This window comes from Helicoverpa zea, chromosome 27, assembly GCF_022581195.2.
Source record: "Helicoverpa zea isolate HzStark_Cry1AcR chromosome 27, ilHelZeax1.1, whole genome shotgun sequence".
NCBI lineage: Eukaryota > Metazoa > Arthropoda > Insecta > Lepidoptera > Noctuidae > Helicoverpa > Helicoverpa zea.
This window is the reverse complement of record NC_061478.1, coordinates 2,057,427-2,081,795: the sequence shown is the minus strand read 5'-3', so window position 1 is coordinate 2,081,795 and position 24,369 is coordinate 2,057,427. Positions and strand designations below refer to the sequence as shown.

The 24,369-nt window shown below is 38.7% G+C and overlaps 1 protein-coding gene across 5 annotated transcripts in view; it reads left to right on the top strand.

The window, feature by feature from the left end:
• The window catches only part of LOC124643396 (solute carrier family 28 member 3-like), a 42,667-nt gene extending 18,298 nt beyond the window's left edge, over positions 1-24,369 (top strand). For 4 of the 5 annotated variants that reach the window (XM_047182378.1, XM_047182380.1, XM_047182379.1 and 1 more), the window contains exons 3-16: positions 6,565-6,624; positions 7,744-7,933; positions 13,058-13,229; positions 15,706-15,830; positions 16,215-16,351; positions 17,035-17,124; positions 17,501-17,662; positions 18,124-18,217; positions 19,351-19,510; positions 20,841-21,052; positions 22,988-23,103; positions 23,445-23,564; positions 23,961-24,021; positions 24,237-24,369. In XM_047182378.1, coding sequence (XP_047038334.1) covers positions 6,565-6,624; positions 7,744-7,933; positions 13,058-13,229; positions 15,706-15,830; positions 16,215-16,351; positions 17,035-17,124; positions 17,501-17,662; positions 18,124-18,217; positions 19,351-19,510; positions 20,841-21,052; positions 22,988-23,103; positions 23,445-23,564; positions 23,961-24,021; positions 24,237-24,268 — 1,731 coding nt within the window. In that variant the 3' untranslated portion in view covers positions 24,269-24,369. Of the gene's footprint in view, positions 1-6,039; positions 6,193-6,564; positions 6,625-7,743; positions 7,934-13,057; positions 13,230-15,705; positions 15,831-16,214; positions 16,352-17,034; positions 17,125-17,500; positions 17,663-18,123; positions 18,218-19,350; positions 19,511-20,840; positions 21,053-22,987; positions 23,104-23,444; positions 23,565-23,960; positions 24,022-24,236 lie in introns of those variants that run through there. The other variant, XM_047182383.1, reaches the window with a different exon arrangement.

The following is a 24,369-nucleotide window of genomic DNA, read 5'->3' as shown; positions in this document are numbered from 1 at the left end:
TAAAACAATTGATATTTGAATTGTTTTACCAAGTTCCGGCCTACAGGAGATCCCTATTATTTCTATTATTTTCTTGATAACCGTATATCTTTAATTTTGACCAACCTAACAAACAGACATGTGTTGCTGGGGAGTTTGTTGCGCCACTTCTTCCCAGCAAAAACACATAGGAAGTGGTGAAAGACGTCCGTTTTGGGGGCTGTCTTTTGTTTTTGACGTTCGAAAAGTGCTTTTGATTTTGAGTCTGAAGATTTTAAGAAACAATGAAGTAATAAAATAGGCTACGACGGTGATTGTTCTCGCACAGGACATTGACAGTGCACAAGCATTTGCGCAAACACAGGTGCACTCACTATTCCTTTAAACTCAGCGCCCGATATCTAAAAACGCAATAAAAACGGTCGACGCTTGTCGTGGCCAAAAGGCTGGCTATTACCTCGGACAAAGGATCAGCATAGCGATCCAACGAGATAATGCTGCCAGCCTCTTGGGTACGCTCCCAGTCGACAGCGATGGGAACGAATTTTTTGACGCGTTTTAGTTATAGTGTTTTTTTTTTGTTTTATTTGATAGTTTTTTATATGTTTGTAAATATATAAAACTGTAATAGACTTCAGAATTAAAAATTGTTTTTTATTGAAAAAGAAATACAATATCCATTTCTATTTACGTAAAACACATGCATACGTGCATACGTACAACAATTTATTAGTTTACGACGAAAAGTCATTTATTTTGAATCCAATCAATCTTTGTTTGATATTCATGATCATTTACCAGTTTTGTACCTAGGTACTAATTAAAAAGTCAGTTTCAGCTTTCAATTTATTACTAGGTAACGCCAGCGATTTCTTTCAGCGGACTATGAAATGATGCATTATATACAGAGAAGTAACCCAGATATTTTCTTAACAAGTCGTCTAGGTACCCATTACAGGTATACATTTTTATTATTAGTCAAAAGTCTCGTTTTTTGTGGATTTTCGTGTGTTTTTGGATAGAAGATGAATCACTTCATAATAACAAACCGTAAAACTGTACAAATCACAGAGGAAATTATAGCGAACAGCAATTACTTTTTTAGTAGGTAGCTATTTTCTCAAAAATACTCTTCATTTTTTGTGCAGAATACTTAAAAAACATCTACATTTATCTAGCTATCCAAAAAGGCACAAAACACACAAAAATCCGCAAAAACGAGACTTTTAACTAATAATAAAAATTTATACGTGTACCTAGACAACTTGTTGAGAAAAGATCTTGAAATTCAATTATCTTGAAACGGGTTAACTTTTGCCCAGTGTATCCCATGGTCAAATTTGTCCGTATTGACCTATACTAGTGCGAAAGGATGCGGTCCATTTACAAGTAACCCTGTATACCTAGCTATTATATTAGTGTCTTTCCTTGAACACGGTAGGTACTTAAAGTAATCTTAGGAATTACTTAATCCTATTTGAAAAAATATTTCAGTGTTAGATAGCCCATTTATCAAGGAAGGCTTGTAGGCTACTTTTTATCTGGGTACCTACATGAATATTTTCCATGGAATACAGGTGAAGAAATTACCTGGTTGTAAGCAATAGGTAAATAGATGCAGTTAAAATAAAAACTCATTCGTACTTGTATTTATATAATCAATTATGTTTACTGCTACACATGCCCGTGATAATCTAGACTGACGCACCTATGTCACGTTTGCTTGTAAAATTATAGGTATTGACTTTACAAAATGGTTGTCAATTTTACATGGAAAGTAATAATGGTCCATTTTTATTCAAATATTTACATAATATTTACATTAATTTTAAAAATTAAAAATAAACTTATATATACAACTTAAAACTAATACATAGCATCAAAAAATTGCTCCTCATCGCTGTCACCGGGTAATGTACCCAGAAGGCTGGCAGCATTGCCACGTTGGATGGCAATGCTCAACCTCTGTGCGAAATAAAAGCCAGCCCTTGGGTCACGAGAAGTGTCAACAAGGCGCTTAGAAATTTCCTTTGCAAGCGCGTGAGCACTCGGACCCCACGGCCCGAGAGTTTCAACCCCAAACGGCTCAAACATGTAATTCCCGATAAGGCTACTATATTTGCGCCGTTTGAGGTCTTCTGCTTGTGAAGCGGCGGAGCCGACACAACACGCAGTTCTAGGAAGATGGGATGGCGCAAGAGTGTCGACGCAGGTCGCGTCCCACACTAAAGTCCTACCCATCTTCCACGGAAATAGCGACATGCCGTCTGGTCTCTTGCCATCGTCGCGTGCCAAACCATTTGGTTCAAGTACGGCTGGCACGCCGACGGCAACAAGAGCCCGACGGATCACGTCGTTGATATTCGCATGTCGTGGTATGCGGCCCGCACTCCGGCTGCACGACAGGCCGTGGTGACCGAGGCTGTTGACAGCTTCCCCGCAGTGGCAGCGGTGAGGAGTGCAGCATGAAGCACCCAGACGCAGGCAGACAGCGAGTCTGAAAGTGGTGTCGTCAAACATGGTGCCTATGTTTGCCGACGGAAATGCGTGAAGCCAAAGACCTGACTCCCATTCACCCACAGCCAGTAGGCGTGCTCGCTCCGCAGAAGTAATTGACGTATCAATGAGATTTTTCCGTATTACTCTGCAGAGCGGCTCATCCCACTGTCTCTGGGAGGATGGGTTGGCGGGTAGATCGGTATTCGGGCATGTGACTTTCCAGGCATTAATAGCCTCCGCCAGGCATGGCACCTCAAAATTGATCAGTGTAATAGGTAGGATTTTCCTGATCAATTTGTCAGTGCCATGGACGGAGGAAATAAATGCCGGTAAACTAATACTGGAAATTTTGCGGACGCCAAGCCCTCCCATACGGATGGGAAGTGTAGCTTGAGACCAAGCTTTGTCGTCCAAGGCCACATTTAAAATTGATGAAAGTGTGTGTCGAATTATTTTATCAATTTGATCCAAAAGGTTGATGTGCTTCCATAAATGAGAAGCACGCAAGATGTAGGTTAATTTGGGGCCAAAGCAGCAGTATCGTAGGATGGTGATGGCTGAATGTATATTAATTTTGAATAACCTTTCCGAAATATCATTGAAATTTTGAATTTTGTTCTCAATAAAATCCGAAAATGACTCTTCTAGTACTGGTGACCCCAGGAGGCAAAGAGAACTTTTGTCTATTATTTTTATGCCATCGGCTACTGCGTTAAAATTTTGGAGTGTCGTCTGTCTGTCGGTTGTGTCAGATATAAATAGTTCGCATTTGGAAATGTTTAGGTCAAGGCCAATGTTATGGAGTTTGTCTCTTAGGAAAATGAAATCATTAAGTACGGTATCTCTGTTGCCTCCCAGGGTCCCATCGTCGAGATACCAGACGTTAAATTCAGAATTTAGTTGCCGAATTATTGGGTTAATTGCCAAACTAAAGATCACAGGCCCGAGGGGATCACCTTGTTGACAGCCAACAGCGGATTCTAATAGGTTGTCCCGATAAAGTAATTTGGTTGGATGTCTGTAGCACTGCCAGAGGAAACTAAAAATTTAAACTTTTTTGGCTTCTGCCAGCAAGGTGTCCCTGTTCACCGAGTTGAATGCGTTCTTAATGTCAACCTTCAAGATGACATCTCCGTTCCCATAATTTAGGTAGGTCGACAGGGCGTGTACGGCAGCCTCGCAGCCCCCTTTCGAGCCATAACCTAGCTGCAGGGGCTGAAATTTTTCCGAAACGTCCTCACTATAAAATTTACAGCAGATTTTGGCTGCCATACGACGATAAGTGGTCCCCACGGCAATTGGACGAATACCGCCATCCTTCTTGCGCAAAGCACAGAGGTTTGCTCCATACAAAACGTCTATGACGGTTTCGTCCACCTTGCCGGAGAGCATAAGGTTGGTCAGGGCCGTAAGCTCCTTCAAGAGCGACTCACCTGCTTCCCCGGCGCTTGGGCAGGTGAGATCCTTCAGGTGTTGCGGACTCAAGCCGTCGAGGCCGCCTGCGGAGCCGCTCCTGAAGGAGCCTATGGCTGTGACCAGGTGTCGACCTGAAATTGTGAGGGTATGTGCGTCTGAATCAGGAGGGTCGGGAAAAGAGAGGCCAACTGCTGGGGCTGGGTGTTTACTCTCCAGAGCGGAGAGCGTGTCTGGAGAACACGGAGCCACCACATCACTGCTAAAGAGAATTCTAGCAGCCCCCCGAATGTCACCCTCGCCTAGCTTTGATTCCACTAGGCGGGGTATATTAGAAATTCTTTGGGTCGGTAATTTGGTATCGAAATCTTCTTGGCCTAAACTTACGCAGTTGTCTTTAATTTGTTTTGTCAAGGACTTTTTGTTTGCCAAATTTTTCTGAACGTGTAAAACTCTATATGGGAAGGTGAGCAATTGCTCCCAAGCACGTTGCGAGTTCTCCCGTGCAGCCAGGCGAACACAACCTGCCAAGTGTTGAGCAACCAGGGGCCTGGCTCCACGGGGAACCCGCTTTAATACCGGAGTTGAGTTTTTTAATTTAGATAATTTTTGCCAGAAAGGATCGGTGGTTGGTGTCGGGTTTGTAGCGGTCGCATTAGCCGAGCCTGCACATTGGGATTTGTGGATCTTCCCAATGTGCACGCTCAAGCCTCGCTTACCTCTGAAGAAACGAGCTTGGGGGCACAGGGGGCATCTCTCTAGGGCATCCAGTGATCCAGAAGATTGACATGCACTATAATCCATATCATTCCCGCTGCGCATCTGCGTGCTGCGGCTCGTTTTATTTACACTTATAGGCTAAAAACACTAAAAACACTAATATTACAAGAAAAATAAATCCAAAATCACACAAAAAAAGTCAAATTGACGGCGTCGCTTTGGCGCTGTCAGGGGCCGCGCCGCCGCACCGCGTATAACAGCGGCATCTCGGCACAGGCCTCGCCGGCCAGTATACAGCAGCTTGGAGCTGTCCAGCTCGCCGTGGAGTTTATAAAATATTTTACATCGGAAATCCAGATGTAATTTTGTTAGATTGTAAAACTATGTTACGATGTCTTCGTATTTTTTCACCAAATATTACTCATAGGTTTTCTTTCCTTTTTATATTTGTACACCAGTAATGGTAAAACATGTTGGTTCAAACCTAAATATTTTTAATTATATTATAATTATAATTTTAATTTGTTTAAAGAGACATTTGTTCTGACATTTGTTCATTTGCCAGCTTTCCTCTTTCAGCTTGAAAGTAATAATTATTTAAAAGTATAGCTTTTCCTAAGCAAATATTCTTGGGCTGTATTAAATAAAAATTAGCTATTGTCGGCAGCTACATATAAATAACTACTACAATTAATGGGTGATTATTTTACCATGACAATTTGGTGGACACGGCACGATAAATTGGTGGGTCCCGGCTGTGATTTGAACATCATTGGCAGTCGTTACGGGTAGCCAGAAGCCAGAAAGTGTGTAAACCAGTATTACCAAAGGGTATCGTGTTCCCCGAGTTACTGGGTTGAGGAGGTCAGATAGGTAGCTCATTGTAAAACACTGGTACTCAGCTGCATTCGTTTAGACTGGAAGCTGACCTCAACATAGTTGGGAAGGCTAGGCAGATGGCATTTTATCACGCATTTTTGGATCAAATTCACTGATGAATACAAACAAAATACAGTGATGAATAGCTATAGTAATTATAAATGATGGTGATTGATACACCCGTGCATCGGAAAGCACGTCAATGTCAGTCTTGCGCCTGATCACTCTCCGGTGGTGTCGGATTGTCGTCCCATCAGGCAATGAGAGTGAATGAATAGTGAGTGCACCTGTGTCTGCGCAAATGTTTGTGTAATAATAATATGTCCTGCGCAGCTGGCTGATCTCCTTAATGTGATACGCCATTATTGTAAATAATAACAAAGGCGAAAATCTTGAGACAATCCAATAGGCATTCAGTTATTGTTTATACTTAATATAAAAAATAAACAAACTATCTTGGATGTTTGAAAACAATACGGTTTGACTGTTGATAAACAATTGAAATTAAATCGGGTGTCAATAGACTATTCAGGGCACATTATTTTATGCAGTCTTACAAAGAAAGGTTGTGTCGTGACCTGGAATTATTTTTGTAGATTTTTTTTCAAGTGTTTTAAAGCGGTTTTTTGTAAAGTGGTTAAAATAGATAGAATATTTTGTGAATATCTGAGGATAAAAGTGATTGTTAAAGCAATGATTCAGGTATTTATTTCAATATTTATGTATAGTATCTGTTGGTTTTATTTCAACCTTACACAGAGTTATATATAGATCTACTCGGCAAAACTAACTCGTCCAAAAAAAAAAATAAGTTAAGGTTTTTTGATCAATATTTTTTTATCAATTAAGATCCTAATACAAAAAAATATATTGCGAAAATGTACTATACTCAAAGAAAATGCTATTTTTTTCATAACAATTACAGAATTTATAAATTTTCAGTGCCATAGCCGACTAGATTTTGACCTGACATTACAAATTATGACCAAAATATATAACCTTATTTAACCTCTTAGAAGTATCTATAATGTTTAACTGCTTTAATTAATTAAGTAATTTTTTATTGTTTTGCAGAACTCGGAAAGTAATGAAGTAACAATCGATGAAGGCGACAATAATGAAAAAAATGGCAAAGTGAGTATTTGTTTATTGTTTTATTAGGTTGTTTCACTAGTGTCCCGAGTTACTTCCTGCTCCCGGATAAAAAGTAGATATAACTAATGTCCTTTTTCACGAAATTTCATTTAAATCGGTACAGTAGTTTTGGTGTTAAAGTCCGACGGACAGAATGGGTTATTATACATTTCGTAAAGCATTATAAGGAGGATAAATTAATAAAAAAAATTGCCTTAGCAGTTTTGGGCCTAAATCCCGTTGTAACCTAATTCCAATAAATGTTAATTGTGATACCTAGATATTACACACCTACAGAATAGAATGTTGAAGAAAAGAAAAACTAAGCCCTCCTTTAGACGAAATCTGGCCAAAATGAAGGAAGTTCAGTTCCTCTTAAGGAAAAAAATGAAACTTATCGCTACAGCCGTTATCAAGAAATCATTAAAATTCATCAACCACACACTAATTTGCGATGCGGTGGTCGGGGAAAAACAGAGACAGTCGGGGTAGAACCTTTTATCTGTAAATTCCTTGGATAGATGATAAGTTTTAGATTTATTCACTTCGATAAAATACCTTCATACTCAGATCAATCATACTTAAAAAACTTGTCACTCGCCAAGGGAGAGATCAGGCGCAGGACCGACATTTACGTGCTCTTCGATGCACAGGTGTATCAATCACCAACTTCAAGACTCCGGGCTGTTTTGTGAAAGTTTCTTAAAGCCAAAAGCGATTTCGGCCGGAATCTAAGCCGAGACCTAGAGCACAGCAGCCGCGCTTGCGACAGCTAGACCAACGAGGCAGTTAAAACGTTCAGGTATCTGGTCTTTATTAGACCGACTTACTTGTAAAAGTATGATTGGATTCACGATAACCTTCTTGATCTCTCTCCGGTCGTGTTGGATTGTCGTCCCATCGGGCTATGAGAGTGAAGGAATAGGAGTGCACCTATGACTGCGCAATACTTATGCACATAATTGTCCTATACTTCTTATATGTCCTGCGCAGCTGGCTGATCTCCTTATATAAGAAGAGTCGCCATGGCCGGAGTCGGTCTTGGACGCCATTATGACCGCCTGCTTTTTCTGATACCAGTGCTTTCTACAGTCTCATATATACCATCAATTGTTTCAGACAATAACCCACGAATACCTGGACTACGAACCCTCAGGGTGGCTGGAGACCACCCTCATGAGGGTTGGTAACTCCACGGATGACTTCTTCAAGGAGAACCGATCTGTTGTCAAAACTGTCACGCTGTTCGTCATCAATGGAGCTGTGTTGGGATTCTTCTTCGGATGCCTATATTATTGGTTAAATTATAGTAAGTAGTACTTCCAGTTGGTGATTGATACACCCGTGCATCGGAGAGCACGTTAATGTCGGTCCTGCGCCTGATCTCTCTCCGGTGGTGTCGGATGGCCGTTCCATCGGGTTGTGAGAGTGAAGGAATAGGGAGTGCACTTGTGTCTGTGCAAATGCTTGTGCCCTATAGTATGTAATGCGCAGTTGGCTGATCTCCTTACATGAGAACAGCCGCCGTGGCCGATAATCGACTAGGAAGACATCATCATCATAGTACAAAGGAAATACATAGGGCAGTTCATAGAGTACATAAGGAAATACATAGGGGAGTTCATAGATCGTACATAAGGAAATACATAGGGGAGTTCATAGATCGTACATAAGGAAATATATAGGGGAGTTCATAGAGTGTACATAAGGAAATACATAAGGGAGTTCATAGAGTGTTCATAAGGAAATACATAGGGGGTTTATTGAGTGTACATAAGGAAATACATAGGGGGTTTATAGAGTGTACATAGGGAAATACATAAGGGAGTATATCGGGTGTGTCGTTCATAATCACATTAAATCCTATGGCATATACTTTATAATATTCTATGGCGAATTGTAAAAAAAATAACCTAATCCATTCAGTGGTTTAACCACAGGAGTCATTTTTCGTTTTTATAATTTACAACATCATGTGTAAAGCAGAGATAAAGTTAGGAATATCGAATGTTTTGATCGGTTGACAGCTGTCAGTTTTCAAGGGAGAATTTCAGTTGTTTGTAATGACTGACTTTTATATGGTGTTCTAATTTTCGCACATTTTTATTCTATTTACTTTGTTTGAAAAATTCATTTTTTATTTTTACGTATTTTTCTTTTTTCTTTGTGTTAATCGACATATATTAACCAGTATATTAACGCATTTCATTTAATGTGATTGTGAACGACACACCCGATATAGAGTGTACATAAGGAAATACAGAGGGGAGTGCATAGAGTACATAAGGAAATACATAGTGGAGTACATAGAGTGTACATAAGGAAATACATACTGGGTTTATAGAGTGTACATAGGGAAATACATAGGGGAGTATATAAAGTGTACATAAGGAAATACATAGGGGGTTTATTGAGTGTACATAAGGAAATACATAGGGGGTTTATAGAGTGTACATAGGGAAATACATAGTGGAGTACATAGTGTGTACATAAGAAAATACATAGGGGAGAAGATAGAGTGTACATAAGGAAATACATAGGGGAGTATATAGAGTATACATAAGGAAATATATAGGGAAGTACCTAAGGATATACATAGGGAAGTACATAGAGCGTACATAAAGAAATACATACTGGGTTTATAGAGTGTACATAGGGAAATACATAAGGGAGTATATGGAGTGTACATAAGGAAATACATAGGGGAGTATATAGAGTATACATAAGGAAATACATAGGGGAGTACATAGAGTGTACATAAGGAAATACATAGGGGAGTATATAGAGTATACATACGGAAATACATAGGGGAGTACATAGAGTGTACATAAGGAAATACATAGGGGAGTACATAGACTGTACATAAGGAAATACATAGGGGAGTATATAGAGCATACATAAGGAAATACATAGGGGAGTATATAGAGTGTACATAAGGAAATATATAGGGAAGTACCTAAGGATATACATAGGGAAGTACATAGAGCGTACATAAAGAAATACATACTGGGTTTATTGAGTGTACATAGGGAAATACATAGGGGAGTATATAAAGTGTACATAAGGAAATACATAGGGGAGTATATAGAGTGTACATAAGGAAATTCATAGAGGAGTATATAGAGCATACATAAGGAAATACATAGGGGAGTTCATAGAGTACCTACATAAGGAAATACATAGAGGAGTACATAGTACATAAGGAAATATATAGGGAAGTACCTAAGGATATACATAGGGAAGTACATAGAGCGTACATAAAGAAATACATACTGGGTTTATTGAGTGTACATAGGGAAATACATAGGGGAGTATATAAAGTGTACATAAGGAAATACATAGGGGAGTATATAGAGTGTACATAAGGAAATACATAGGAGAGTTCATAGTGTACATAAAAAAATACATAGGGTAGTACATAGAGTATATAGGGAAATACATAAAAGAGTATATAGAGTGTACATAAGGAAATACATAGGGGGTTTATTACTGTTCGTCATAAGGAAATATATAGGGAAGTACCTAAGGAAATAGATAGGGAAGTACATAGACTGTACATAAGGAAATACATAGGGGAGTACATAGACTGTACATAAGGAAATACATAGGGGAGTATATAGAGTGTACATAAGGAAATATATAAGGGAGTATATGGAGTGTACATAAGGAAATACATAGGGGAGTATATAGAGCATACATAAGGAAATACATAGGGGAGTTCATAGAGTACCTACATAAGGAAATACATAGAGGAGTACATAGTACATAAGGAAATATATAGGGAAGTACCTAAGGATATACATAGGGAAGTACATAGAGCGTACATAAAGAAATACATACTGGGTTTATAGAGTGTACATAGAGAAATACATAAGGGAGTATATGGAGTGTACATAAGGAAATACATAGGGGAGTTCATAGATTGTACTTAAGGAAATACATAGGAGGTTTATAGAGTGTATATAGGGAAATACATAAAAGAGTATAGAGTGTACATAAGGAAATACATAGGGGAGTGCATAGAGTGTACATAAGGAAATACATAGGGGAGTACATAGACTGTACATAAGGAAATACATAGGGGAGTATATAGAGCATACATAAGGAAATACATAGGGGAGTATATAGAGTGTACATAAGGAAATATATAGGGAAGTACCTAAGGATATACATAGGGAAGTACATAGAGCGTACATAAAGAAATACATACTGGGTTTATTGAGTGTACATAGGGAAATACATAGGGGAGTATATAAAGTGTACATAAGGAAATACATAGGGGAGTATATAGAGTGTACATAAGGAAATTCATAGAGGAGTATATAGAGCATACATAAGGAAATACATAGGGGAGTTCATAGAGTACCTACATAAGGAAATACATAGAGGAGTACATAGTACATAAGGAAATATATAGGGAAGTACCTAAGGATATACATAGGGAAGTACATAGAGCGTACATAAAGAAATACATACTGGGTTTATAGAGTGTACATAGAGAAATACATAAGGGAGTATATGGAGTGTACATAAGGAAATACATAGGGGAGTTCATAGATTGTACTTAAGGAAATACATAGGAGGTTTATAGAGTGTACATAGGGAAATAAATAAGGGAGTATATAGAGTGTACATAAGGAAATACATAGGGGAGTACATAGACTGTACATAAGGAAATACATAGGGGAGTATATAGAGCATACATAAGGAAATACATAGGGGAGTATATAGAGTGTACATAAGGAAATATATAGGGAAGTACCTAAGGATATACATAGGGAAGTACATAGAGCGTACATAAAGAAATACATACTGGGTTTATAGAGTGTACATAGGGAAATACATAGGGGAGTATATAAAGTGTACATAAGGAAATACATAGGGGAGTATATAGAGTGTACATAAGGAAATACATAGGAGAGTTCATAGTGTACATAAAAAAATACATAGGGTAGTACATAGAGTATATAGGGAAATACATAAAAGAGTATATAGTGTACATAAGGAAATACATAGGGGGTTTATTACTGTTCGTCATAAGGAAATAGATAGGGAAGTACATAGAGCGTACATAAGGAAATACATAGGGGAGTACATAGACTGTACATAAGGAAATACATAGGGGAGTATATAGAGTGTACATAAGGAAATATATAAGGGAGTATATGGAGTGTACATAAGGAAATACATAGGGGAGTATATAGAGCATACATAAGGAAATACATAGGGGAGTTCATAGAGTACCTACATAAGGAAATACATAGAGGAGTACATAGTACATAAGGAAATATATAGGGAAGTACCTAAGGATATACATAGGGAAGTACATAGAGCGTACATAAAGAAATACATACTGGGTTTATAGAGTGTACATAGAGAAATACATAAGGGAGTATATGGAGTGTACATAAGGAAATACATAGGGGAGTTCATAGATTGTACTTAAGGAAATACATAGGAGGTTTATAGAGTGTACATAGGGAAATACATAAAAGAGTATAGAGTGTACATAAGGAAATACATAGGGGAGTGCATAGAGTGTACATAAGGAAATACATAGGGGAGTACATAGACTGTACATAAGGAAATACATAGGGGAGTATATAGAGTGTACATAAGGAAATATATAAGGGAGTATATGGAGTGTACATAAGGAAATACATAGGGGAGTATATAGAGCATACATAAGGAAATACATAGGGGAGTTCATAGAGTACCTACATAAGGAAATACATAGAGGAGTACATAGTACATAAGGAAATATATAGGGAAGTACCTAAGGATATACATAGGGAAGTACATAGAGCGTACATAAAGAAATACATACTGGGTTTATAGAGTGTACATAGAGAAATACATAAGGGAGTATATGGAGTGTACATAAGGAAATACATAGGGGAGTTCATAGATTGTACTTAAGGAAATACATAGGAGGTTTATAGAGTGTATATAGGGAAATACATAAAAGAGTATATAGAGTGTACATAAGGAAATACATAGGGGAGTGCATAGAGTGTAAATAAGGAAATACATAGGAGGTTTATAGAGTGTACATAGGGAAATACATAGGGGAGTTCATAGAGTGTGTATAAGGAAATATATAGGGAAGTACCTAAGGATATTGTATATAGGGAAGTACATAGAGCGTACATAAGGAAATACATAGGGTAGTTCATGGAGGGATTTTTCATCATCATCATCATCATCTCAGCCATAGGACGTCCACTGCTGAACATAGGCCTCCCCCTTAGATCTCCACAGATACCTGTTGGAGGCGAGCAGCCAGCGTCTTCCGGCGACCTTTATAAGGTCGTCTGTCCACCTTATTGGTGGACGTCCTACGCTGCGCTTGCTAGTCCGTGGTCTCTACTTTTTGAGGGATTTTTGGAGCTTAAGAATGTTCAGATTAAATAAAACTTTCTTTCTTCCACAGGTACTGACCCCTTAGAACTGTGCCACGGCTTCGGCAGCCTCATAGCGTTCCTCAGCATAATCTACTTCTTCATTATATACTTCACGGTGGTGAAGAGATACTTCGGCGTCTGGTTCGAGAGAGTCGTGTGGCTTAGGGTGGAGAACGCCTTTGAGAAGCTATGGGGAATGACGTAAGTTTTACATAAGCATATTACTTATAGTCTAGTGATCTATTTTAGAGTCTGTAAATAATGCCGTTTATGGGTTTGTGTTGCCTTGTCTATGAAGACCACAATATCATCGAAAATAAAAACGTCACTTTTCTTGAAACAACTGTTTTCTATGATGTTTACTTTCTACGTTAACAGTTAATGTAACGTTTAATTTCAAAGTTACCAGTCGTTTTAAAAATTTCGTTTTTCGGTGACCCCCAAAGTACATTCTTGGAGCCGGTAAACGACACTGCAATGTTCCCAGTTTAACTCATTAAATATACCTCTAGTCTAGTTAATTAAGCTTATTACCTATAGAAGTTGAGGAGCTAGAATTAGATAATTTGTCGTAAAAACAAATTACAGAAATGCCTAAATGGTGTTATATAACTACTGATGATCCAAAATTGCCTAATTCTATGTGAAACAACAATTATTATCAATTAGAAAGTCTTGCATCATTAATGACTTCTAATTACCTTAATTTAGGCAAACTCGCAGAGAATAGTTTTAAAATTACGAAAAGAAATATAAACCTAAACTAACATAGTAAGTAATAAGTTAAGAGTTTGTTTGTTTGGAATTGCACAAATATCTACATATTTCAGTTTAGTATACTTACGGCCAGTTTCTTCATCAAAAGTTAAAGTTAAAGTAATGTCTAAAGTAAAAGTAACGGTCAAATACGTTTTTTCAAGGTTAAAGTGACAGCAAAACTAATAGAAAAATTGAATTTGACCGTTCCTTTTACTTTAGACATTACTTTGACTTTTACTTTGGCTTTAACTTTTGATGAAGAAACTGGCTGTTAGACATAATTATGTCGAAATGTCTATCCATATTTATCGAAGAAGGTCATAAAGGTATGCTACTTTTTATTTGGGATACCATTGAAATCGTTGGTGAACGCTGATTCAAAAAGAAACGCAATAGATTTGTAGCTAGGCAACATTAACGCTCAATCCTCAAGAGGAGGCTTGTGCCCAGCAGTGGGTCATATAAAAAGGCTCTAACATACAAAATTGGTATTAGGAAAACCACAGAACAATTTAATCACTGTTGCGAATAGTACGCAATCAATTAAACTCTTAACCTCGCGTTACTATTCGTCGGTGAGCTAAAAAGAAAGATTAATCAAACAATTGATGATGTGTGCTAGAATTATTTGAGTCTATCAACTGGGTTTATGATTGACATTAAGAGTATCCGCATACTACTATTAGTATTTGAAGTAAGGTTTATTTTTGCATGCGCACTGCTTTTGTCATTGAGAATGCTCGAATGCGCTCGGTGTGAAATAATAGGAGGAGCCGACCGGCTCCGATCGTGTATTTTTTCTTGACGTTTGGCTCCGTTTGCATGCTCTTTAATGCTCGCGCAGCCGACCGGCTCCGGTCTGTGTGTAAAGAATGCGCGCCGATACTCTCCGACCCGGTCTATCTGAACGGACCCTAACAATTGGCATTAAAAAATAAAATCTTGATTCCAATCAAAGTTTTCGGGCTAAATACCTCATCTTTGTTATGTACGTAAGTAGTACTACGATTTATCTCTATACAGATTTATGAGCCCAAATCACAGATTACTAAAATAGTGTCGGCCGACTAAAAGTTGGCAGTGTGCGGATACTGTTGCAATTTAAGTTTTTTGATTACGTCTAAATGACTTGAGGCAAGGCAATGAAATAATTGACTTCGGGATTCCGAGAAATTAATTGATACTTAAAAGTGCGCAAAAAAACCGGGCATGTTCAAGTCGGACTCGTGCACGAATGGATCCGTAGCTTTAAGATGAGCAGAAAGATCACGTTAGTGGTATCGGTGCTCCTCGCGCTCCCTAAGGCCGGCAATACACGAACCGCTTGAAGCAGTCAGGGAATACAGCTTCAAGCCGTCGACTGCATAGTAAACTGCAAAGTTCTATGGAGGCACATACACGAACCGCTCGAGCTGATTTCGGCGGTCGACAGCTTGAAGCTGTCGCCCCTGACTGCTTCAAGCAGTCCGTGTAGCCTTAAAGATTAATTTTATTCAAATTTTCAGTATTTGCTAGCAGTTAACTATTCGCGATATAGACAGTATATGAACATAGATTGTTTACGTGATATTTCATACTCAGTTTTCAAAATAAACATCTGTCTTAAAAAAGGAAAGACACTTTTGGCCTTACTACAAAAACTTTAACAACTGTTTTACACTTGTCTAAAAAAAATGTGGCTCCAAAATGAACCTTATGTCAACGTCATAATTTGTCATTTTTTTAGACAAGTCTTAAACTGACGTTAAAAAGTTTTTGTGGTAAGACGGTTTTAGTTTACCCGAACGATTGTGGAAAAGACAGTTGTTCAAATTAAGCAGAGTTCAAAGCCCAAATTGACCGACAACTTAAACTTCAGTTTTTGCTGAACTTAGGCCTGTTTTTGCTAACAACTGATGAAATTTATGCTCTTCCGCAGTTGGTTCCGCTGGTGCCTGTGCCTGGTGATCCTGGGCGCGATAGGTCTGTACCTGTACCTGGACGCGCGTCACGACCCGGAGCGGCTCATCTCATTGTTAGGACTCTCTATTATACTGCTATTAGGTATGTACTGTCTATTTTGGCCCTAGGTACTCTAATTTTATTGGAATTTACCTAGGAATAGAACTTTCACAAAGCAGCCCGTAGTCTGGAAGTTGGTGATTGATACACCCGTGCATTGGAGAGCACGTTAATGTCGGCCTGCGCCTGATCTCTTTCCGGTCGGCACAGTGAGTGCACTATAATATGTCCTGCGCAGCTGGCTGTTCTCCTTAAATGAGAACAGCCACCGTATCCGAAATCGGCCGTGAACGCCATTAAACCGCCACAAAAAATACTTTTTCCGAAAAACGAACGGACAGGGCTATTATGATATAAATGATCCACCCATCCATGAATCGACCCGCTTTAAATGTATCCCTGATGTTAAGTCTTCTTCTATCCCAGGTTTCGTATTCTCCGCGAACCCTGGTCGCGTGAATTGGCGGACAGTGTCCACGGGTCTGCTCATCCAGTTTGTGTTCGGTGTCCTCTTCATCAGATGGACTCCTGGCAGGGTTGCGCTACAGTGCTTCTCTGATAAGGTAAGGGCAAAATACGAAGATAGTTTTTGAAGTTAGGTTGAATTTTTTATTAAATTAACAAGAGATAGACACCAAAACACCCACTTTTACCATGCCATCCAAACTAATATTATAAATGCGAAAGTAACTCTGTCTGTCTGTCTGTCTGTCTGTCTTTCTGTCTGTCTGTCTGTCTTTTCTTCACGCCTAAACTACTGAACCGATTTGTGTGAAATTTGGTACAGACATAGTTTGAAACTTGAGAAAGGACATAGGATAGTTTTTATTACAAAAAAAAAATAAAAATAAAATTATTCCGGACATATAGCGCCATCTATTGGTCAAATCAAAAATCTGCTGGTAGTCACTATTCCACGCGAACGAAGTTGCGGGCAAAAGCTAGTAGGCCATAAAGTAGATACTTATGTGGTCCGGGGGATGACATCATAAACGTCCATTTTTTTAAAACAACTGGTTACTTTGAAATTTGAATGGATTTGAAAATCATAGTACAGATGTTTCAAGAAAACTGATGTTTATGTGGTCGGCGAACTTGGGTCTACTCTTCATCATTTCTTAGCCTGCATAGAAAGTTTATCTAGTTGTAGGGATCTTACTAACTTGCTTTACGGGAAAGAATAAAATTGAGATGGTACTATGTAGGTACCAGATTGACTAACTCTTTCCATATTCTTGTTCCTCAGGTAGCAACGTTCCTGTCATATGGTGTGGAGGGAGCAGCATTCGCGTTCGGAGACCTGCTCGTCAGGACCGAGGGAGTCTTTGCGTTCAGTGTGAGTTTATACCTTTAGTCAGATACATACATAGATAGATTAGTGTATTTTAAGCTTTAAAAACTGTTACAGCCTTTTTCAAAGCCTTTAAAAACTACTTAAGTAATAATTATGTATTTGAAAAAATAAGCTCAAAGACACTTAATGAGCTATGGAGAGAAAGAAATAAGGAAATCGTGAAAAACGCAGCGTAGAATAGCCTCCAAGGGGTGATCAGGCGATCAGCCTGATGTCGGTTAGATATTCCATTTATCAAGGAAAGCTACATGCTACTTTTTAACCTTTTGTACAGACTAATTCCCACCAGACACTGATAAAACCGCTAATTAAAACAATCTTCAATGCACAATTCTAACCAACTCCATCTTCCTTACAGACGCTACCAGTAATATTCTTCTTCAGCATGCTGGTGGAGATGCTGTTCTTCTGGGGGGCGCTTCAGTGGTTCTGTCTGAAGCTGGGGCTGGTGCTTCGCGCGGCTACCGGCACCACGGTCTGCGAGAGTGTCATCGCTGTTGGCAATGTGTTCTTGGGGATGGTGAGTAGAATATATTCTTCTTCAGCATGCTGGTGGAGATGCTGTTCTACTGGGGGGCGCTGCAGTGGTTCTGTCTGATGCTGGGGCTGGTGCTTCGCGCGACTACCGGCACCACGGTCTGCGAGAGTGTCATCGCTGTTGGCAATGTGTTCTTGGGGATGGTGAGTAGAATATATTCTTCATCAGCATGAAATTCAGGTCAGGTAATTCTCAACAATCAGGTAATGATTGAGGAGTTTATATCGACAGATGCTTCATGTGGCACACTGGTACTCAACTGCATCCAGTTCGTTGACTGGACACCAAACCCATAATAGTAGGAAAAAGGCTTGGCAAATGATGCCCAGAATAAGATACATATGTGCGTAGGCTTCTTTTTATCCAAGTGCGCAAATTCGAGGTCCTGCCTCCAGTTGAAAGCAATTGATTCAAAACAATAATTCCCTATGGTATTGTTTCAGACAGAGTCAGTATTGCTGGTGAAACCGTACCTCCCTCTGCAGACACCTTCAGAACTACATGTCGTCATGTCTTCTGGATTCGCTACTGTTTCAGGTGAGTTATAGACTAAAATATAGTGGCAGTAAGTAATTGCGCACATTTGTTTAGGACTGGAAAAAAAATGCCCAGTGTAACCAAGGAGTATTGGGTTGCCTGGGTAACTGGGTTAAGGATGACAGATAGGGCAGTCGTTCCTTGTAAACTTGGGACTCAGCTACATCCGGTTAGACTGGAAGCCGACGCCGCGGGATTGTTCGAAAGAGTTACCGCGGCCCTGATACATAAAAGGCCTACGACGGAACAACGACGATTTTTAGTCAATAAGAGTCTGACACTCCCTCACCGCTGCTAACCCACAACGGGAGGGGTCATTTGATGATTTTTGGCGAACAGTTTTGGTGTAATCTGGCCATAAATTGACGTAAGTATTAATTATATGAGGTAAATAAATGACATCAATTAGAATATCGAAAACTTATCAAATAGGTGATAAATAATTTAAATACAAGGACATATCTAAAACCACGCTGTTTGGCTTATTATCAATAATATATTGTTATCAAGTAATCAGTTATTAAATCATAAATACCTTTGATTTCCTTGACACACGTGCTTACTGGCTTTAGATATTTGAATATTGGCAGCAATTGTCATTTTCAATGTATTAATCTATTAAAAATCCCCGGTTTTGCTTGTATCTGTAAGGATTTTTGCATGTACTATGTTGTAACTCCTTCACACCAAACTACTAAATAGATTTTGATTAAAACTTGGCGTAGGTAGGCTACTTTTAATCCATGTACGGGAAGTAGTCCTATCAGAGTACGGTTATGAAGCTGAAGAATTTGTCTGTTCACTTGCGCTAATCTCTGGAACAATTGGACCTACATGAAAAAAAATAGTTCTATCTATAGCCTTATAAAAGAAGGCTATAGTCATTTTCGATAATGTAGTTCCCAGGGAAATTACAGTTACCTAAATTATTTTTGGGCCATGGGAAATAAAAGAAAAAAAATATAAGTCCTGAGTTCACCAACAAAATCAGTTTTTTCTTCAAACAACTGTCTATTATGGACGTTCACGTTCAATTTACAAAGTAAAACATATTTTTAAGAAAAAAAAAGCATTTCATTCGTCTGTAAACTTGAACCCAAGTACCTATACACAAATATCTTGTTCTCCATCAGGTACAATCCTAGCCTCCTACATCGGTTTCGGAGCTGAACCAGCTCATCTGGTGACCGCCAGCGTGATGTCAGCGCCTGCCGCTATATGCTTCTCCAAGCTGCTGATGCCGGAGACCAAGAGGTCGCTAACCACGGTCGATAATATACAGCCTGTTGAGTGGTGAGTGAATTACAGCTGGTCATTATTTGCCTAGACATTTTTAACTATATTGGAGTCGGTTCCCATTATAACTGGATGAAAATGAGTGTTAGAGTGCTGCACGGAGGGATGGCCTATCGGACCTCCTCAACCTGAGCAATCCTAGGTCAGTCGATCATAAGGTTAAGCAACTCTTCGTGCGATTGGTCCGTAGATAGGTGACCATCTATCCTCTTCTTCTTCCGAGCCTTTTCCCAATCATGTTGGGGTCGGCTTCCAGTCTAACCGGATTCAGCTAAGTACCAGTGCTTTACAAGAAGCGACTGCCTATCTGACCTCCTCAACCCAGTTACCCGGGCAACCCGATACCCCTTGCTTAGACTGGTGTCAGACTTACTGGCTTCTGACTACCCGTAACGACTGCCAAGGATGTTCAATGACAGCCGGGACCTACAGTTTAACGTGCCATCCGAAACACAGCCAATGGTGTCTAAGATATACTTAGAAAGTACATACAAACTTAGAAAAGTTGCATTGGTACTTGCCTGACCATCTATCCTATTTTATAAAAAAATCCTCCGCCATTTGGGTCCCGGTTGTCATTTGAATATTTATAGCAGTCGTTAAGGGTAGTTAGAAACCAGAAAATCTGATAACCAGTCTTACCAAGGGGTATTCAGTTAACCAGGTAACTAGGTTGAGGAGGTCAGATAGGCAGTCGCTTCATGTGGTACACTGGTACTTAGCTGCATCCGATTACTTACTCTGGAAGCCGACCCTAACATAGTTGTTGAAATTCTAGGCCCTAGGCAGATGATCACTTCCTTTTTTTTATTAATGTATGCAGTGCATAGTGCTATGTTTTTCTTTAATAAATAAATAGGTACTTATTATTATAAACTCCTTTTTTATATCAAAAATAGTCGTGGTGGCCTGGTGGGCAAAGAACCAACCTCTCGAGTATGAGGGCGCGGGTTCGATTCCAGGTCAGGCAAGTACCAATGCAACTTTTCTAAGTTTGTATGTACTTTCTAAGTATATCTTAGACACCAATGACTGTGTTTCGGATGGCACGTTAAACTGTAGGTCCCGGCTGTCATTGAACATCCTTGGCAGTCGTTACGGGTAGTCAGAAGCCAGTAAGTCTGACACCAGTCTAACCAAGGGGTATCGGGTTGCCCGGGTAACTGGGTTGAGGAGGTCAGATAGGCAGTCGCTTCTTGTAAAGCACTGGTACTCAGCTGAATCCGGTTAGACTGGAAGCCGACCCCAACATAGTTTGGGAAAAGGCTCAGAGGATGATGATTTTATATCCTTCTAAATAAATAATGATCTTGTGTCTCTTTCACAGCGAAGACCAGTCAGTTCTCTCAGCGGCCACCAGAGGCGCCACCAACGGCATTGCCTTAATCCTGAACATTGTAGCTAATATAATCGCCTTCGTGGCTTTCATAGCCTTCATCAACGGAGTCCTGGGCTACTGTGGTGGACTGTTGGGCAATCCTGATATTAATCTAGAATGGATACTAGGAAAAGTGTTCATACCCCTCTCTTGGGTGATGGGTAAGTGCTGCTTTTAAACTACTAATAATTTATGGAGGCATATGATAGGGAGGAATGCGGAGAATTTCACAAGGATAATTTTGAACATGAATGTGGACGGATAATGTGTGAAATTCGACATGGTTAGAAAGAACGTCACTTGTGAGATAACGACAGATAGATGGAAAAATATGCTGGCAAGAGGATGATGATTAACTAGTTATATTCCCCATAGTCGAAAGTAAAAATTTTATTTGGTACAAATACGAAAACAATAGATTAACCAAAGCAAGATCGGTTAAAAACTTAGTTTCACGAAAATTCCCGCATCGTAGTACCTAGGTAATAGAGTTGTCGTTTAACCAACTGATTACGTAAACGACTGTCATTGTAATTGGCCCTAAGTTTACATATTTTAGTAAGTAAGAAACTTATGGTACAGAAATAATGCATTGTTAATTAATTTACAAACATAAGTGTTTAACATGCAGCAATTAAATTGGACACGTTAACGTTTTAAAAGATAACAAATACCTTTGTATCTAGTTTACAACACAAACATGTTATTATTTTCATGATAATGCATGAATGTTAAGTAAAATATGTGAGTAATATATTGTCGACTCAAAACATGATAATCCTTTAGTTCCGTTATTAACTTGAAAGGTAAGTATAATACATGAATTGTTTTGTTCTGGGGTTCCGTTTATCTGGCAGAATTTTATTTGGCCGAATTTTATTTGGCATAACACACTTGGCATAATTTTTTTTCAACGAATGTTTTTAAGGCATAAAAAATATTTAGCATAATTATTGTTTCACCGAATATTTATATGCCAGAATTTACAGTTGCATACTTTTAAGATGGCAGATTTTTATTTCGCATAATTGATTTTGGCATAGTTAGAGTTTCGCATTATTTCGTTTAGCATAATGTATATTTTGAGAAACTATTATTTGGTATAATCTCATTTGGCATACTATGAAGATGGAAGAATTTAATTTAGATTCAATTTATTCAGCAAATTGCCATTTATAACCTTCAATTAAAAAACATTGTATTAAAAATTGAAGCTAGTAACGAAAACGAATCGCTGCAAAACCGACTCCACATAGTCTTGTCTGCTCTACCCCTAGAGTGCAATTCAAAACCGCTTAGGCGCGGAGGGGCGACGCGGCCTGCGAGCTGAGGCGCAGGTAGTTTTAACGCTTGCCGACGCGGTTGAGGCTGGTTTAAGTATTATGTATGTTTCTACTATTTAAGTATTATGAATATGAAATTTATGCCTGAAGATGATTCTGCTTGCCAAAATTATGCGTTTTTAAATTATGCAAAATGAGTGTATGCCACACGATTTTCTGCGAAATGAAGATTATGCCAACTGTTGGTATGCAAAATAAGATTATGCCATAATAAGTTCTGCCATAAAGCGGGGACCCTTTGTTCTGATGTCAAAAACAAATTACGGTGGTCGGACCACGTGCGAATCGAATTCGCGTATGAAGGGGTTCGTACTGTTAAGTTATATTGAATGAAAACCTTTGTATCGCGGCCTCCTTAACTTTTTGTTTTAATATTCTGTTTTTATTAATTAATTTTTACTATGACGGCAACAGAAATTAATCTTCTGTGTCAACTGTCTAAATAATTTTGGTATATAAGATAGGTAGAGACACGGTTAGTGTAGTAGATACAGTTTGGTGACAAACGGACAGCGAAGTCTATAGGGCCAAATTTTTACCCCTTGGATGCTGTACCCAAAAATACATTTCAAGAACTTTATCTAATCTTCTAATTTTACGAACTCTCTTCAAACTTTGACGATATCCCTTCCGAATTTTTTTGTCATTAAGTACATAATATAAAATAAAGTCGCTTCCCCTGGCCCTAATATATCCCTGTGTATGCTTAAATCTTTCAGCTAGTTTTTAATATAAATGGCTGTAACATTACAGGAGTGCCGTGGGAGGAGTGTGAGCTGGTGGGCTCCCTGATCGGCTTGAAGACCGTGGTGAACGAGTTCGTGGCGTACCAGCGGATGGGGGAGATGAAGAGGGAAGGACTTCTCTCGGTAAATATTTAATTATCTTATATTTTTCAAAATATATTCGATGCCTTTGAAGGTTCTTAGAATTTGGCTTTATGCAAAAACATTTTTTTTATTATTTCCACGTTACATTTTCTATGTCAACAATTGTTTTTAAAAATCGGATTAACGAGCAGCATAAAGGATGTTGCTCGTAAAAATGGGCATTTCTTCAATACCCATTTTTGCCTAGCGATTACTTAAACGGCTGTTGGTGAACTGGCCCTAAACTCAACACAAAATAGGAAGATTAATAATTAATTGTTTTATAATTTTCGAAGTTGCCTTAGGTATACATCCTTACATAATATGGTTTTTATTTCCAGCCCAGAGCAGAGTTAATAGCAACGTATTCACTCTGCGGCTTCACGAACCCCGCGTCAGCTGGCATCATGATCGGCGCCATTGCTGCCATGGCGCCAAACCAGAGAGAAGTGCTGTCTAGTGTGAGTATAGATAATAATAATTAATTTTCTTGTCTATTATTAGCGAAAGTTTCATGCGAAGTAGTAAATAAAATTATGGTTTCCTTCTGATAAGCGCTCAGGTTATACTAGCGTAAAAAACTTTCTTTGCCTGTTTATTAGACGTCTACGGCTGAACATAGGCCTTCTCCTAGATTTTCAAAAAGACCAGTTGGAAGTGGCCTGCGACTAGGTCCCCTGCTTATGTACGATTTTTTTTAGATCGTCGGACTACGGTTCGTATCTATGCATTGGGAAATATAACTTTTTGTTTTTTCTTTGTTTCAATCTGCAATCAGTCTTCATTAACTATAATAATACGAGGTGTCTGGATCTTAAATGGAATATAACTCTTATTTATTTTATTTCTGTTTACAGATAGCCGTAAGAGCATTCTTCGCTGGCTGCGGTATTTGTTTCATGACCGCGTGCATAGCAGGTGCGTAAATTATCAAAATAAATAACAGCTCACTCATGCATTTTCACGAAACTTTCATCTTCATAGCAAAGAAAAGTTGACACTTAAACTACCAATTATCTAAACGGTTGTCGGTGAAATTGACCCCTAAAATGGCAATATGAAATCGCTCTTTTGATCTTTTAAACATAGTTATGACTTTCTGACAATAATATTTTTGTCTGTTTTTGTTTCAGGTCTTTTGATGCCCGAGAATGCGTTCGGTTGAAGTGATATTTATTTATTTAATTGTAATATTAACTTAAGTACTTAATTTTATATGTACAGTTGTTATTTATTAAAAAATAAACATTTCCTAACAAACTTAAA